An 18,093-nucleotide genomic window follows, 5' to 3' on the forward strand; every position below is an offset into this window, starting at 1 on the left:
AAATGTAGACTCTCGGCAGCGTTCCCGTCCGCACAGTCGCCCAGACTTCACGTGACGGCCCCGCAAATCGTGACAAAACGTCTCGGTCTGGCCGCTGTGGTTTCTCCTCGGTCCTGTGCTATCAAGGGTGTGCGTTGCGCCAGCCGCAGGCCGCGGCCCTGGTCTGGTCTGGTGCAGGCTTTTGTGTGTTCAGTTGACATCCCATGCCGGTGTGCCGCGCCCGCGGGGGATGACGGGACGCCGTGCACCGCGCGCATCTCCACCCAGAGCCGGGCTGGCCCTGACGCCGTGCACCGCGCGCAGTCATCTCCACCCAGAGCCAGGGCTGGCCCTGACACCGTGCACCACGCGCATCTCCACCCAGAGCCAGGGCTGGCCCTGACACCGTACACCGCGCGCAGTCATCTCCACCCAGAGCCAGGGCTGGCCCTGACACCGTGCACTGCGCGCAGTCATCTCCACCCAGAGCCAGGGCTGGCCCTGACACCGTGCACTGCACGCAGTCATCTCCACCCAGAGCCAGGGCTGGCCCTGACACCGTGCACTGCGCGCAGTCATCTCGACCCAGAGCCAGGGCTGGCCCTGACACTGCAGGGCTGCTCATCTGGCTTCAAGAACACACCTATTTATTTCACGCAAGAAAGACTCAATCCATTTTGGTACGGTGAATGTAAAAAACATTCAGAGCAAATGCTGCATGCGTCAGTCGCGGCAGTGTTACGCCAGGTCACATGGCCAATAGGAGCAGGAATTTGCATCATACCTGGAACGAGACGATTGCAGCCTGCGTACTGCTAAAAGCGTACTGTAACATGAACCATGACACGTTCATAGTCCTATGGGAATACCACTATTTTGTTTATATGTACTTTTGTGAAGCCGTGATACGCTTCACCAATATGTTGAAAACGTCGAATGCGTAGCGCGCAACGTAGATGGCAAACATCGCGTTAATCAATATCGCTGCATAAATGCACTAAATTAACGATCGAGACAGGGATAGATTCTCTATAAAGATATGGTTCTACCTATAAAGACAGCTTCCGCAAGCATGGCTATGTCAGCTCATGCTGACCATGAGTCGCTGCGGCAACGAAAACCGTCCTGCGCCACCAATGCTATGACACCCTTCTGCCAGTTAACAGACACCATATTCACGTGGACAGTAGCAAAATGAGAACATCCGAGCTACAAATAGTGCGATGGGCAAATACAACACACAGTGTGACCGTTCATGAGAACATTCAGCTGTCATTCCATAAATAGCCTCACAGGGACTGATAGTTTTTTTTTCTAAATTACCACAGGCATGTGCAAATTGACTGTACATATCCATGGGAGTGACTGCAAACGTGGACCGGCACAAGCGGTCCCAGCTAACTTGCCACATCGGATATGTGGCAAGCAATACAAACAGGATATGCGGTCCGAAGAAAACGGCGTCATGGCCGCTTTCCTTAACTTGTCCGCGTTGTGGTGTCCGGAGTTTGGCGAAACAGCGTGACCGAGAGCAAGGCTTTCCAGACCGTAATGATTGTCATAACGTGATGGCATAACGCCGTACTTTACTGTTCATATACTTCTGAAGATGCCCTTGCGTACCATATACGCAGCCATGCATGGAATAATTCACTATTTAACTTGGCGGAAGTATTGTGTCTCGGATGAAGTGCCAACCGTCTCGGGTCAGTCATCACGTACGTTGGCGTTTAGCTGGTGGGGAAAACTGGCATCCTGCTTCACGTATGGCTTTCCATTGCTCGCCGTGGGCTGGAACGAAGGAACTTCGTTAATGCCATCAACGATCACGAGGATGAGTCTTATCATTATGATCATTATCATTATTGGCAAGATCATTATTATGATCAAGATCATTAGTATGATCGTGATCATTATTCTCATCATTATGATCATATCATTTTACCATATTGACATTGAGGCCCGCTCTCGCTCGCAGATAGGCCGCAAAATCCGCAGCATGCCTTACTGGCAGTCAGCTGTTGCAAGCTGGAGGTGCCACATCTAAGCCCTTCCGGCTCGCGAAGTGCAAATAACAGAGCCCAAAAGTCGTACCCCTAGTCGACAGCAGCTTGGGTCCGCAGAAGCCGCAGCAGAATTTGCAGTTGCCAAGTGTTGCCAACCAGAGAAGTACTATTTCGAGCTCTTTTTGCTTATTTTTGGCGGGTCTGAGGGGTTTAAATGTGGTCCCTCTAACTCACAACTTCTGGCCGACTCCAGAAGTTCTGACTGATTTTGCATTATACGTAGCCGTCTGCACATGGTCCGCAAGATGTGGACTGGCCTTTAGAGGCTCTTAACCTGCGGAGGCACTTGAGCGTGGTAAGTGCAAAACAGATTTATCATCACGATCTGTCGAAGAAACAAACTTTATACATTACACACGGTTTTAAATTTTACGGATATCGTTTTCAGGAACTTGATGCTATTCGCAGAAGTGTCAAAAATTGCTCGAAGTGACGCGTCCTTGCTCCCCGCTCAGCGGCTGCCAGCGGTTACCCTCTCAGTGGACGTGCTGATGACGAACAGTTCGGTGGGTGTGCTCTGCTGGCTGCCGAGCACCGCCAGCGGGGCGCTGGGCGCGTACGCGTGTGCAGAAAAATGGTCCAGGTTGTTGTTCCCAGCCGTTCCTGGCGATCGTTAGACAAGGAATAACGTGCATTGCTTACAAGCCACCGTCTGCATATCAGTACAACAGTCACGAAAATTCGGTTTCAGAAAATAATCACTGCGAAAGAAAAGGTGGCCCCCGATGTTTTAATGGTAGAACGTGACACGTTTTCACGGTTCCGCAGCTCTTGCACAGTCTCTGCAGTGAGACGATATATATATATATATATATATATATATATATATATATGTGTATATATATATATATACATCCTGACTGCATATTCATCAAGACGCAGAAAATAGCACGCAGCACGTATATATTGGTGTTGTTTTAGGCTCACAAATATGCTTTGCGAATGCGGTAACATCAGTCGCATCAAGTGAGAACGGTCACGTTGGATCTGTGCGAATGTTCATGACAGGCTACCGGTGGCAACAAAAACATAGAGCAAGTTAGCAAAGCATAGTTCAGGTCAAATGTAAAAATCGAATAACGTATGTGATTAAATTTGGTTGATAACCTGAAACATGCCTTAAGTTTTTCGTTGTCCGCATGCAGGCCGCGAACATCGAACATAGCTGGGGAGTGCAGATGGCTTTGAAAATGTTTAAAGACTACACACATTTTTGGGGGCACCAAAAGGGAAAGGAGTTTTGCTCAGCAGTTGTCAACAAATGCCGACGATGTATGTACATACCGTTAGGCATCTGCTCCATAACGCTAATCTGCGACGTCCGGACGTGAAATGGAAAATTCTTGTTGGCTGCGGTAGGGCGAGTCAAAATCTGCAAAGTCGGGTGAGTGTGATGGAAACGTCCTGATTCAAGACTAGATCCTCCATGGGACGTTTTAGCTAGCCTATCCACACATGAAGCACTGCGTTCGTTGCGTGTCGTAACGGTGATTGATCGAACATTGTTGCCAAAAATGGAGGGAAATGAAACTAAACAGTAACACCAGGGAGGCATTTGAGGCTAAATTCAAGTCATCATCTAATCAGGACCGATGATTGATCGTAACTACCCGCCAGCTTCGGTGGTTTTGCCACCATCCGCAGCTTGTGTGCGTGAGTGGGTGTGTGGATCGGGGTTGGGGGTGGGGGGGGGGGGTGAGGCGGGGATGACCTATGACCCCCGCCGATCGCACACTGTGATAGAGTACAAGTTTAGGTTATTACCCTATGATCCTGTGAGTCTGCACGTGCTATATAAGTCTGCATAATCTATCCTTGATGATCTCGACACCGATGCTGATGATGGTTTGGGTCCATGGACGATGTGAACGCTCGGTCTACCATCACCCCTGTTCACAAGTTACGCACCAGGAAGAAAATGTGCCCGACGAAGGTGATGCCATGTTCGACGCCGTTCACCACCTTCTCCCGCACCCATTTGTCGATCAGGTAGTTGGCGCATACGATCACCATGGGAGCGGACAGAAACCTGCGCAGAGGCACGGATCACAGACGTGGTTCCCAGCTGTGCCGCGGCCTGCTGGGTTACAAACATGCAAACGTCATTCATAACAAGATACTGTGTGTTAACACACGTTCAGGTTGGAGAGCGATTTGACCTCTCCTCAAGGCTTTCCAAAATTCAGAGCAAGCGGACTAACAAGGCCAAACTTGGCATTGCTATACATTATTTAGATATTGTAGGCAAATGTAGCGGATCTTATAGTTAACATATATTTTCTGGTCATAAGCCCTTGGTATGTCAAAGATAGATAAAGGTGGCCGGTAAAAACGATTCTTTGAGCAGCTTTCATACTAATAAAACGCAATTTTAGGCAAAGCTCTGCAATTGTAGATAACATTTTTAGATGATGAGACAGCCAAATTATCGTTCGAGCAAATTCCGTTGACCTTGGGCTAGCTATGCAGGGAGGATCAAGGTCAATACCAAGCATAATTTTGGCCTGAAACTTTGTTTCTCTATGAAGGTCTGACGCTTATTCAAAAGCATTTATGACCAAGAATTTAACATGTGTCTATATCAACTTACTAAAGGTCAAAGAAAGTTTCTATACAAGATGGCATTGATTAAAATAACTAAGGGGGCGTAATGACCGAATTGTTGGCGCCATGCGCTCCCGTGTGGGAAGTTCAAGGCTCGAATGCCGGTTACGTCATGGCCCCTGAAAGCTAATGTGACCATTGCAGTCGCTGGCGCTCCATGAAAGGGGTGTGAAAGACGACGTGCGTCTCGCTCTCTAAAACAGGTAACTTGACGATTTTCACAGCTTGTTATCAAGGGATTGCTCTTTATGATGATTTTAAATTCGAGTACCAATTGAATTTTAATGATCAATTTAAATCTCGCCGTCCCAAATTTTCTAAGGCATAAATGAGGTTCTTGGCCTGAAATGAAGATGCATTTTTTCATTGCCTGAAAATAATATCTAGCATGCAGTGGTTTGCATGGAAAGGCTTAAATCGCTTCTCAAACTGTTCTAGATCATAATGGTAGAGCCATATGACGCAAAACATGCACACGAAATAATCAAAAACATTATACCATGACAATGAATTATACGTGGTACCCCAAGCACAGCGCTAGTTGCGATAAAAACAGCTGACCACTCCAAAGTTTTTGGTGGCATTTATCGCAGGTTCAGGTACAGGTAGCAAAGGTATCGTACAGCTGGAATTCAAGAACATATGGCTTCACTGGAGGTTGTTTGACCCGATGCTCACAACATAGAAATGTCAAACTCCTCATAAAGGAATTCTGAGAGCCCCCTACCTGTCCTGAAAGTCTCGTCTCTAGCCCCGCCGCTTTTTTAGATCTAGGGAGTGTCAACTTGTCTCCCACCCAACCCGAGCGCGTAGCATTCACCCGCGCACCCGCGGAAATTCACCTGTGGCACATGTCAGATGCCTGAGCCTGCTCTGGCGCATATAAGAACTCACCAGACTGTATACATGGTGGAAAAGGGCAGGAAGAAGCCCCACTTCTCTGGGTAGTGTTTTATGGTGAAGGAAGTAGAGTACACGAACATGGCCCAGCCCAGGATCTTGAGCACGACCAGACCGTAGCCTCCCGGCGATTCGTACAGGTACAGGACCTCGCCCGGGTCGAAAAACTGCAATAGATCAGGCTGTGAGTGCACTGGTGTTCCAAAAAGCAAGCACAATGCACATTCGACATGGTAATCCCGCATCATTCTTGCTCCATGCACAACTTCCCGCCACAGGCGGACATACTCGCCATCCTCATCACAGCGCTGCGTGAGATCGACTGATTCAATCTGGAGGTGATCCGGAATGTCGCGCGTGCATCGTCGCACAACCCTTCCATCGGACACCATCGGCTACACAGGATACGCTAGCGTCCAGCGTCCTCAGCTTCAGGTGAAGGGGGGGGGGGGGCAAGCTTCAGGTTAGGGCTCTCCCCCACAACGGCCGAGAAATACGGCCCCGTGTGAACTCCGGTTTTGGAAACAAATACCCCGACGTCCGGTTCAGCGGCGCGACCCAGGTCACCATCTTGAGGCTGATTAATCACCCAGAAAAATCGTCAAACACAGGACCAGTCGCGCCGCTCGAGCTGATGCCACCGCTCTGAGAACACTGCAAGGGGAGGGCGCCGAGCTACGGACAGTGGTAACACGGAGCCCGTCGAGCCCCGGGCAGTGGTAACACAGAGCCCGTCGAGCCCCGGACAGTGGTAACACGGAGCCCGTCGAGCCCCGGACAGTGGTAACACGGAGCCCGTCGAACCCCGGGCAGTGATAACACGGAGTCCGTCGAACCCCGGGCAGTGATAACACGGAGTCCGTCGAGCCCCGGCCAGTGGTAACAGGGAGTCCGTCGAACCCCGGGCAGTGATAACACGGAGTCCGTCGAGCCCCGGGCAATGGTAACACGGAGTCCTTCGAGCCCCGGGCAGTGGTAACACGGAGTCCTTCGAGCCCCGGCTAGTGGTAACAGGGAGCCCGTCGAGCCCTGGGCAGTGGCAACACGGAGCCCGTCGAGCCCTGGGCACTGGTAGCACACACACTGCCTTCGGTCGGGCGCCGGCAGGGTGCAGCTGTCACTCGCGGCCCGTGGCGGACGCCAGCACATGCGCAGTGGGGAAAGAAGCCGCAAACATTTTTTAAAGGATAAGACAAGCCTTTAAATTGCGCTTGCTCGTCAGATCGTGGGAATCGGAATGATCGGTACCAATCGTGCATTCCGTAGGCCAGCGATTATGCCGTGCATATGAAATTCCTCTCTCAGATAATCTCATATCCCCCCCCCCCCCCTCCCCCGTCATGATGGACTCTTTGTATCAACCTGGCAATTCTTGACTCTTCTCTTTCAGCATACCATAGTAAGACACTCATATGTTGAACTAGCGTGACTGTTATTGATTCTGTTCGTCCGGCCACCAGAGTAAGGCACGCATTTGCTGTACTAACGCGGCTTTTTTGACCCTACTGTTTCGGCTCAGTAGAGAAAGACACACATTTGTTGTTCCAACGCGACTTTTCTTGACCCTTCTGCTCCGGCATATCAGAGTAAGACACGCATCTGTTGTACTAAAGTGGCTATTATTGACCCTGGCGGTCCGGCCACCAGAGTAAGGCACGCATTTGCTGTACTAACGCGGCTTTTCTTGACCCCACTGCTCCAGCCCACCAGAATAAGACACGCAGTGGTGTGCTGATGGCCGCATCACACGCCACGCCACGTCGGGCGGGCATGATGGCTGCGGCGGCGTAATTTCCAGATCGCGTGTGAAGTGAAGGGGGGCGGGGGACCGCGCGAGCGATACACGCCGACGATCCTGGGACACCTGTCGATGGTTGAGGACGATGCCCCTACCGGGGCTCTAACAGCACCGGTCAGGGCAAAAAAACATCTAAGGAGTGGTCGCTGATGCACGCACAGAATCAGCACATGACTGCGGCCATTTGTGGCGCCGTGATGAAGAAGGAACAAACTACCTCATGAAAACCCATTGAAGTTGGCCGCAGTGATACACAACACTTTTCGCATGTGTTCATGTTGCTCGCATATTAAAAAAGCTGACCGTCTGCAATAGCCAACTCTACTGCCCAAACATTCAACCGATTCCATACGGCTTAGAAGAGATGGCGCGATGCTCGTAAGCATCTGGAACGTTGCACTTCTGTGGCAACATAATGATAGCGATCGCTCCAGATATTCTCTTCGGCGGTCACGTAGCCATCAGTGTAGCATTTGCATGTGCATGTCCTAGCGTAATACAACGGAGCTGGTTAAATGGACATTAAAGAGACGTGGACTATCCCCGCTGAAGCTTAATTACAGTATACAACTATTCGGCCGCCGGCCAGTGACAACTTATTCGCATAAAAGCACACAGGTCGCAGTCAATGATTTTGTAGGGCAATTCGCAATCTCCTCGACAATTTCCATGTTGATCTTACCAGCTGCTCATAGACGAATAGGATGCCCCAGGAGACCACGTAGAGTGATAAGAAGATGGTCAGCTTGATGGCGCTGGCCTGCCGAAGGCGGCCACGGGTGATCGTGTACCCCTTGGCGCAGAGAAGCAGCAGCAGCAGGAACGTGAAGTCACTGCCAGCCTCCAGGATCCGGCCTGTCGGAACACCGTGTTACATATTTCATCGCCGCTACTAGGGGTACCAAAATGCTAAAGGTGTAATGTTGCGCTGGATACCTTGGGGCGGTAATGTGTCAGCTCGCAGGCATTCTTATGGATTGAAAACCCCAAATGATATCGATCGCACCGGCCGTGTTTTTTTGTGTTAATTGCATAGCGTCCGTCACATTTGAGCTATGACGTAAAGCGGAGAAAACGGCGGGGCACGCATTAACTGCTTATCACGCTCCACTTACTGGTCAGATCAGTGACCGGTGGTGCCTTATTGAGTCAATTTGTATTGATGGCTGTGTGTGTCACATGTACGTCACAAGCAGCTCTCATCCTGAATCAAAACTGAGCTGGCTTAGGCAGCCCCATTAGCACCATCGTGCCGGCGCGTTTGTGGGTCACACGCATCACAGCCTGTGCTGGTGTGCACTTGAACAACGCTGCCGGCACCTTCGACCGCACGGCGTGCGCGACGCCAAGACCCGCGAGGTCCGTACCTGCCAGCTTGATCTTCGGCAGGCCCTCGCCGTCGTTGGCGTAGCAGCGGTAGGAGGCGAAAAGCAGCACCAGGCCGGCCGTCTGCAGCAGCACGGCCGCCATAAACAACTTGTAGGTGGTGTGGAAGAGACCACGGGAGCGTAGCTCCGCTGCCGGCGACACGCATGTGACTCAGCAGAGGCGCCTCCAGCAGGAGTGGGGCAGACGGCACACGGATGACTCAGCAAAGACGCTTTCAGGGCGCAGGAGCAATGCCAGGTCAGCAGAGATCAGCATCCCTGAACGAGGGGGCGACTGGTGGGGGTCGAGTGCACACCGCCTCTAGGTAAGCGGGGCCGCTGCTAGTAAGGCGCCACGCTCCTGGCGTAGACCCCTGATAGGGAAAATATCGCATTTGACGAAAACAAATTTTGTCATGTTTGGTCCCATTTGCCCCCATCGCATACGCTCCTCATTGTTAAGTTCGCAAGTGCGACCAACACAGTGCTGGATTAACAAATTCTGACGACCAAAAGCCATAAAAGCAATCTCTCTGAAGGGCTTATATCAAATGGCACATGGATAAGTTTGAGCCTTACGGTGAGCTGCTAAAAGCGTCCAGTAATAACGGTGCTAGCGGTCATGTCAAGGGCAGGGCTAACGTTTACAGTGGCTAAGCAAATATAGAAGATAAGCTATAGGCGTGATAAACACGGCAACACCTTGCGTCTTACCTGCAAGAACGATACTTATGAAAAGAATTGCAGTCTGAATGCCTAGCATGCACATGTTTGTCCTTAGGATGTCTGAAACAAGAACAAATATATATTACATCGGAATGCATATGAAGACGGCCTCATGGAGCACTGTTGCACCAATCACCTGGGTGGCGTTTCGCGTGCCGGTGACAGGCATGGCCGCCGACAGGGCTATTGCATGTCAGCTCCTGATACCCAGTGTGCAATGTTGCCGAGCGTTGTGCTGAGGCTCACAACACTGCGTAGAGGAAAGCAAGGAAATGCGTTATGTTCCTGACTAGATGTTCAGCGTAATCTGGAGTTCAACGAGTTACTTGTTTTGTATTGCCTGACGGAGGATTTCTCTATGAAGGGAGGGCTACTCACCATTGTCACTGTACGTGAGGAGCTTTTCGAATTTGATTCAGGAAACTGAATTCGACAACGTGCCACGCAAGATGTTGTCGTAATAGATTCACGGCATCTAAATACTAAAACTGAGCATACAGTACTCGTCTCGTGCTTAGTAACATCAAATGAGATAGTATTTTTGGAGACGATATCCGATCAGAATAGCGTTATACTTACGCATCTCGTCGGCCGAGAACTGGTAGGTCCAAAGGCTGTCAGGTGGCCCGTTGGTCATAAGAAAGTTGTAAGTCAGGCTAAGGCCCTGCAAAAAATCAACCACTGGTGGTGAGCGTAGCCCTAAAAACGAGCAGCTTTTCTGACGCTCAGCTGCTCAGCGCATGCACACAAATATTTACCACGGTCTGTCACAAAAAAGGCTGCTGTAGCACGCCATTACATGCTTCCATTTTCCGAAAAGCTCGGCCACCACAGCCTGGGCTAACCATCAGCCCAGTGCTCATAATCTCGGCCATCAGTCCTAGGCCGTATGCTGCTGATCCTAGCTCCTGGCCCAAGCTCTCCCTCTGTTAATACGAGCCTCTGGGAGGCGTGTCCCACACGTTAATACGCGCCCCGGTAGCAGGTTGAATGCGACACGCTCAGGTGGGAGTGATCAATTCGGCCCTTCCCCTGAGACCTCAAAACTAAGAGACCTAGAATCACCACATGAACTGGACGGTAGCTCTTTATGTGAGCTCATTAGTGTCTGTTGTTTAGTCTCCATATCGTGACATTTGGTTCATTTACCGTTACGTAAGATCAAACTCGAGATTGGAATCTAAAGTAACCTAGTCCTGTTCACACAGAGAGCTTTAACCTAGACACTTGACTTATGAAAAGGGTAAAATCTAGCTATGTGAGGCAAGTGACCTTACATTGCCTTTTATAAGTTCAATATTATCAAAAACTTTCAAATTGTTTTGATATTGATGCTCAGAATCATTGTCAAAAACTGCTCTCAGCCGCATGCTTAAGCAAAAGGCTTAACGAGGTCGTGTTATGTCAGCGACATCTTCTGACTTTTGCAAAGTAGAAAAAGATTTTGTTTAGATCGCTGTGATACAAGAATTCAAACTAAGCGTCTAAAACTTTTCCAAAGCAAGTTCTCCCTTAAAATGTTGTTCGTTTTGAAATTGACCATACATTCATTCCTGTACCTCAGATCGTCGGAACTAGTTGCAATCCTTATCTCAATTGTCTAGTTGACTACAAAAATCCCAACGTTGCGTATGACATAGTGTAACATGCAGGTGTCGTGTCAACTTGAGGATTTCCTCAAACGTTCCTCGGCTGACAGTCATGATCTGAGTCGGACCTTCCATAGGGTAGTAACCTTAAGAAGCATATCCATTTTTATACAAAAGCATCGGCTATTCGACTGTCGATAGCTAAACGATTTTTATTTGCGTCACTGCGTCGCACCGTTTGATTTCCGAAAACCTTAGATTTGTTAAATTGACCCACACCCGAGCGCGTGTTCACAAGTCCCAGCCAGCCTCTTCCGCCGCTGCAACTGTGAAACCTGGATCAAAGCGTCGATCCCGTTACTCGATCAAACCGATCCCAGTTACTGACCCAGCCTCTCTGGCTGCTACAGTGACCCGCGCCTGACCCGGGCCGCGTGTGAGTCCCACCTTTTCCGACTCGCAGTTGCTGACGGCGATGAACCACCAGCGCTCCCTGGCCGAGAAGAAGGTGCGGTTGCCGCGGCAGACGTAGGTGGGCTCGCGGTCCGTGCGACGGCGAGCCTCGCACCCGCTGAACGTGCTGAACTGCGTGCTCAGGTTGACGAATTGGTGACGCATCGGCTCGTCCAGCACCGCCAGCTTCTCCTCACAAGTCTGGCGGTGGGGGAAGTTGGAGTGGTAGATGGTGCAGGCAGGGGTGCGGCGTTCATCTCTACCCACATGATGCAGAGCAGCCTGATGACTGGTAGAGCCTTGTAAACAGCTGTATAACTAACCAGTGGCTCATCCAGCACCGGCGTATGATGTGTGTGGAACACCTTTCTCGTATGTGGAAGAGTGTGGGCTGAGCCATGTGCCAGGAATTTCTTGACACGCAACCACATCAGGAGTGCGCTGCTGCCTTTCTGTGATCTTCGAGGTCCAAGTCACCAAAGAATCCTAAAGCCCACACATACCTTTACCGCAAAGCTATAAGTTGTGTCGGCCGTGCCTGCATCAGTCTGCTAACATGTCCCTATTTGAAAAGAACAAGTCTGGCACCAATTTGAGTCGGGTTGCAAAAATATAGATCGCCAAGTCGCGGGGACACTGGCAGAGCCCGGTCGTTATTAACCCCGGTTTTTCCAATGAACAACCCAAAAGCGACCTACCATAACTGCTCAAATAAATCCCAGGCTGGCAAGGTGAACACCCCGCGGTGCACACGCCGCACCCACACGGCCAGGGGAGCAGAGAGACCACGGATGGCAGCCGCAAAGACTGGCGAATTGAGCTGGAGCAGAGCAACTGTGCAACGAAGTCCCCAGCGCGATGCATCTCTGTCAATGTGATGGTGTACGCCACAAATTTCGGAAGGTGAATATCAGAAAAAGTCGAGGAATTACGTTTCGAATGAGAGTAAATGTCCAGGTTATATTCACGCGGAGTGTTGATGTTATATGATGCATAACACTGAAAATGCCTCCTTGATTCAAGCCTTAAGTTATAATGGCGTAGGTTCGCACCAAACTTCAACAGCGAGCACAGCTGTGGACACGGCTTTTTAACTCCCCATTTGCAAATTACGACTGGATAACTTTTCAATGGGTCATAAACTATTAACGGCATATACCGGTCATCACCAACTGCATGTAACATTTTGCCAACACTGCATGCCAGGTGGCGTTTCGACAGAGACAGTCGCGCATGCGGCTGAACGTTGTGACAAAGGCGGCGGTGCTCGCACCCATTCACCGGACCTCAGCAGGTAATTTACCTTGCCGCTCTTGTAGACGGCCGGCCACTGGTCTTCTGTATCATAGTAGAGTAGCAGCTTCTGCACGGCATATTTCTGTAAAAAGCAGGTGCAAAACGTAAGTAACAACGATAACGGCCTCCTGAAGTGGCTCAGTTTGCGAGTGTTCTTTTGTGCCTGCTAGCATTAGCTAAAGGCTCAACCTGTCGTAATGATTATTACTGTGCGTATGACATGATCCATGATTGCCACATAAACTGAGCGTTTTTTTTTTGCTGGTGAATGCATTGGTCCAGGGAGCATCAATAACCATTACGGGCACCAGAGGCAGGCGTATTAGAGGTCCGGACACGCATGTCTGACACACTAGACAGTGTCCCAGGTTGAGGCTCTGGACCAGCGAGTGCATGGTACCTCACTAGTCCGGTTCTGGCGCGCGGACGTTAGCCTCACCCCCGCAACCAATAGAGGTGTTCAAACAGGCACGCTCCCGCTCCCATTGCTGCGTAAGGGAGTGTCGGTGTGACCAGATCTCCGAGATTTAATGGTCAAATCGGGTTTGGGGGAGTCAAACTAGGACGTGGAATACACACTGAACTGAAGGTGTCATATTCCTTGGGAAAACGTGATACAGCATGGCTGTGGAGGGTAAAATTGCAGGAGACAGTCACATCTTTTATTGGCTTCATGTAGCCCCCCCCCCCCCCCCTTTCTGCCCGTGGCTCCACCATGTGGAAGGCGATCTAGGTGCGGAGCGATAGCGTTCCCGGCGCTCTTACCGATTCGTATTCCACTTCGTAGGTGAACATCCCCTCTCCAGAGAGGAAACAGAACCGTGTGAGGAAGGCCCATTGCTGAAAACGAATGGCATGTGTCAACGCAGTGTTCTGATCGACCGGCAAATAATATGTGTACGCACGGATCGCTTATGAACCTCTTTCCGGCAGGGGAAAATGCAATCCTTGCGGCTTTTGTTGTTTTTATGAAACGGTTTGGTTCCCGATTATACTGTTACGTATGGTGTCCAAATTTTGGGTACGTGGCACGCGCGGAGGCAATTATACGGCCCGGTAGCGGCAGAAACCTCCAGTGAAGTTTAAAAGGTATGCAGATGTCGTGATCTTCCTAGTATGATATTCAATATCTTGGGGATACAAGAATAACCGATGATTCCAGTAACCAAACTTGTTGCAATATGAACATGCAACTTCAGTAATCTAGCAAAGTTCCATGACAGAGGCGTTTGCAGGGCTCGAAAAGAGGAGTCCCCAAGCAGTGCGAAGTGCAGTGCGGATCGCTAATGCAGGCTTGAACGAATACTTACAGCATTTAGATGCAAAGCATTGCACTTAAACCAACATCTAAAAAAGCAACTGAAAAGTGCAACGCAGTTTTGCAAATATGTACCTCATGTATATATAAATATATAGATATATATGTATAAACACACACACACACATATATATATATATATATATATATATATATACTTACATAGTTTGATGTATGAAGCATTTTCCATTAACCACAGGATGATATTTGGCACAAAAGAGCATGATGCTAATCATGATGTTTTTAGGCATCTAGTATACGAATGGTTACGAACAATGTCTGCATTTATTTGGACACAACATTCCCTCTTTGCTCATATGCATTGAGGAAGCTCAAAAGGGCATGGGGAGGGGGGCTCAGGTCAGTACTGAGGCTCAGACCTCCCCCGAAAGTATATAAAGTGCATACGGCTGAATGCGACGAATTGCGATGCGAATAAATGCGATAGAAAGAGCTGCGTAGACGATTGGTAGCAAATACAAATGACGGAAATACAAACATATGCGCATTCAAAGATATGAAATGCGAAAAATTGCTCCAGAGAAATTTTGTGGATACGAAGTAGCGTTACGCACATTCAGTAGAAAGTTTCCCGTTTGCGAAGAATTGCGTACAAAAGAAAATTATACGAAGATTTGCGACATCAGCATTGCGTGCGACGTTTTCGAATACGAAGCCATGCGACGGATTCACGGATTCACGGATCCCACCTATGAGCCCGCGCGACTGAAAATCGAGTCGCTGGAGCGCCACAAACACTCAATCTGCCCTTTACCTCCTCTGTTGAAATGAACATGAATGGAGCGTTAACCCCGGTTCATGCCTTCCGAACCAGCCACAGAATCCGTTGTTGCGTGCTAGAGGCGACGCGTTTAAGCCTATAGGCCCACAAACCGCAGGTGAAAAAGCGTTAAGGTGGAATCTCTCTAATCCTGAAAACATGACGACCGTAGGGCCTGCAGCGCGTTCTGCAGACCATCTGCTGCGGTCTAGTGGTATCGATTCAGAGATCGCTCTATCTGCGCTTTACACTTTCCGCGTTTTTTATCTGCGCTTTGTGGGTTTACAGGCTTGAATGTGGCGCATCTAGCCTGCAACAGCTGACTGCGTCAGAATCTGCAGCAGATTCTGCATCCAGCCCGCTGGGCGCGAGCGACCCTTCAAAGTATAACCGGCCACTTTCGCGCGCTTAACCTAAATAAGCTGATTTTGAGGACCTTTGTCTCGCTATTGAAGCTAGGCGTTGATTCATCAGCGGAAACGATGTCAGGCATTGAGGGTATTTACCTGGGTGGGCGACCGGCGTGTTGAAAGCAAACTGTGTTTTGTTCAGCATCTGTTGTGAGTTTGCATGTGGACTCCAGCGACCCCTGCACCTTAGTGACGGATACGCTGGGCTTAACGTACACAAGCCGCACTTCTTTGTCACTCGGTTGGAAGTCGGTTGGGTCGATGAAGATATGTCTGCCCTACTATCTATTCACTCCCAGCCCTAGGTGTTACGTACCAGTATGGCATTCGCCGACGACGCCTATATCATGAACGTAGGAGGGTGCTCAATTTTGACTGTTACGATATAATTTGCGTGCATGATTGCAATAATAATATTGATGTCGCTGGATGGTGTTTGGAAGCAATACTTGCATTATGCTTGGAAGTACATCATACATTCCACCAGATTGTCATCCAGCAGCACCAAATTACCCCCGTCCTGCCATGCATAATGGAACAGATCGCCAGTCGCGGCGCCAACGGCTGATAGCGGACATAACAGCATGCGACGAGATCAGAACGAATGACAGGATTAGCTCAAAAAGGGGCATTAGCAGCCCTTCGACCGCGTCAATCAAGGGCGTCCTTTCGCGGCCTCTCACATTTCCGCTTGTGGATAGAAGGGAATGTAGCAATCCGCTAGTAGACTGCTAAAATGCGGTTATTAGTACGCTACGTGCGATTACCATCTTTAAATTAACCGTTCATGGTCGCAGATCCTAAGATGGTATTTATTTTGTCCCGCACAACATACACAAATTCCAAATAGTTTTGAGTCAGACCATGTCTACCGTGTTGCTGCATCTGCTTCCGACGCACGATGGGTAAAGTTTTTGTCAGTTGTCTCTATTTTCCAATGCAAGGTCTTTGCACACGAAGTTTGGCCCCACCGACCTTTCAGCCACGTGTTTCCATCCATCGGCCCCAAGCGGCTACACCAGGGGCTTATCAGCATTACGAAACATTCTCAATGGCACAAAATCGCGCCGATTATAGATATGTATTCTGCATGTACTACTAAATATAGATGAATGCTGTTAATGCAGCTGATCATACTAAATGCAACCCCGAAAGCTCTCGTCGTGTAGAGGCCAGAATAACCGATTACTCTAATGCATGTTGTAGGCTGGAACACCTGCCTTCGAGGACTTCACGTAGATAGCCTAAGAATGCATGCCACACCAGCCCGTTTGTGAGGTAGAAAAGTGATGATCTGACGAGTGGCAATACTAGCAGGGGGGGAGGGGCCCGTGCCTTAGCGTTCGGCGCGCCGCGCAGCCGTGCAGCGGCTCGATTCACGCGCATGGATCCCGCTCAATCCGTGCGCCAATATTGATTCAAAATGGCCCGCGCAATATTTCTCTCGCTTGGATGAAAAGTATCCATGGCTATACCGCATTGGGTGGCAGTATTCTATGGCTATTATCCTATGGCTTCATTTTGATGCTGCTTTTGATATTAATTTGGCCTGTCTGAACGAGAGCGTGCGGGAGTATTAACATGGCTGCTATTTGATCGCATGTCACAAGTATTACACAACCACGGGTGCTTAACTCGGCCGCCGCGGTAACAGACGGCAGTATCAGCCTTAACCCACGGGCGTGAACCGTCTCAGACTGTCCCATCCGGGTCTCGATGTGGGCATTCAGCAAAAGCCGAACATCTCCAAAGTCCGTCTGTAAATCCAACTACGCACCACAACTGGGCAGGAGCCTTGCGGTGCAAAAGTGGAGAAAGCTCGGCTTTCGTTCTGTCCACATCGTCGCAGCTGTTCGTTATGCATTTGTCGCGTTTTCCAACGAGCTAGAACCACACCACAGCGAACCATAACTAGTTTTCTCATTACCCCGTGGCTTCAATCATTGGCCCTGACACGGGCGAGAACTTCACAGCAACATCGCAGTCTTTACTGACGTTTTTCCATGCAAGCCCGTCAAAATCTTTGGACCCGCCGCCCCCCCCCCCCCCCGCCCCGTCATGCAGCAGAAATCACGTCCTCAATCCTCAGTTCGTAAAAAGCACGCTGCTGTGAAATATTGCACTTCCCTGATTCGGATCCCGCGCCCGAACAGCTGCGTGGGTGGGCCGTCGCGCGACGCCACCAGCGCGCGGCAGCGTACCTCTCTGGTGCTGAGATGGCCCCTCACCACCTTGCCGTCGGCCTGGGCGGCCAGCAGCGCCGTCAGCAGGATCGCCGCACCGAACATGCCATCCGCACGTGCCTGGACCGTCTGCGACGGTCCCCAGCGGCACGCCGGCCGGGCGCCGCTAATCGATGCATCGAACGGTGGCGCGCGGGGCAGCTGCCTCACGAAACCGGGGCGCGCCGGCCGCGGGCCCCGGCACCGAGCCGGTCTGAGGTGGCGGTCCCGGCGCGGCCGAACCTGTGCGCCCAGCCGGCTCTGGCTCACGGCCACACCAGCTCTTTAACGGACGTCTGAGCAATCCGTTCATTTGTACGCGGCAAGGCTTCTCACACACCGCGCCGGTGGAGGACACAGGACCAGGGGGTTGCCGTGGAAACGGGTAGCAACAAAGGTGTTGATAATGCGCGCCTGGTGCTGTTGTGGCCGCAACTGGCCGGTAGTGCGACGCATGGACCTCCAGCAGTTGGTGACGCCATCGTACTGAGCTGAATACCGGACGGGGGTGACGCTATTTTCAATGGACCATTGGCATGACGCCTTGCAATGACGGTCGCATGGGTGTAAGGGCACTGTTGAAA

The 18,093-nt window shown here is 50.4% G+C and overlaps 1 protein-coding gene across 1 annotated transcript; it reads right to left on the reverse strand.

The window, feature by feature from the left end:
- Positions 1–882: 882 nt before the first annotated feature.
- LOC119109517 (transmembrane protein 145) lies at positions 883–17,604 on the reverse strand. The gene is made up of 13 exons (XM_037233161.1): positions 17,489–17,604; positions 13,544–13,618; positions 12,786–12,860; positions 11,477–11,683; positions 10,020–10,104; positions 9,429–9,500; positions 8,715–8,864; positions 8,030–8,202; positions 5,544–5,716; positions 3,954–4,074; positions 3,330–3,417; positions 2,518–2,648; positions 883–1,770 (listed from the first exon to the last, which is right to left on the reverse strand). Exons 1-13 carry the CDS (start codon positions 17,573–17,575, stop codon positions 1,687–1,689), a joined length of 1,521 nt encoding a protein of 506 aa, XP_037089056.1. The 5' UTR covers positions 17,576–17,604; the 3' UTR covers positions 883–1,686.
- Positions 17,605–18,093: the final 489 nt, after the last annotated feature.

Source organism: Pollicipes pollicipes, unplaced genomic scaffold (assembly GCF_011947565.3).
Source record: "Pollicipes pollicipes isolate AB1234 unplaced genomic scaffold, Ppol_2.1 Scaffold_2555;HRSCAF=2994_pilon_pilon_pilon, whole genome shotgun sequence".
NCBI lineage: Eukaryota > Metazoa > Arthropoda > Thecostraca > Pollicipedomorpha > Pollicipedidae > Pollicipes > Pollicipes pollicipes.

What these genes read in the sequence shown, in the direction of transcription:
- LOC119109517 (XM_037233161.1), bottom strand. Translation starts at nt 17,575, where the DNA reads ATGTTCGGTGCGGCGATCCTGCTGACGGCGCTGCTGGCCGCCCAGGCC. An exon ending in CATAAGTATCGTTCTTGCAG is followed by an intron (nt 8,865 to 9,428) that starts GTAAGACGCAAG and finishes TGTCGCCGGCAG; the next exon opens with CGGAGCTACGCTCCCGTGGT. An exon ending in TCGGGCACATTTTCTTCCTG is followed by an intron (nt 3,418 to 3,953) that starts GTGCGTAACTTG and finishes CCGACTTTGCAG; the next exon opens with ATTTTGACTCGCCCTACCGC.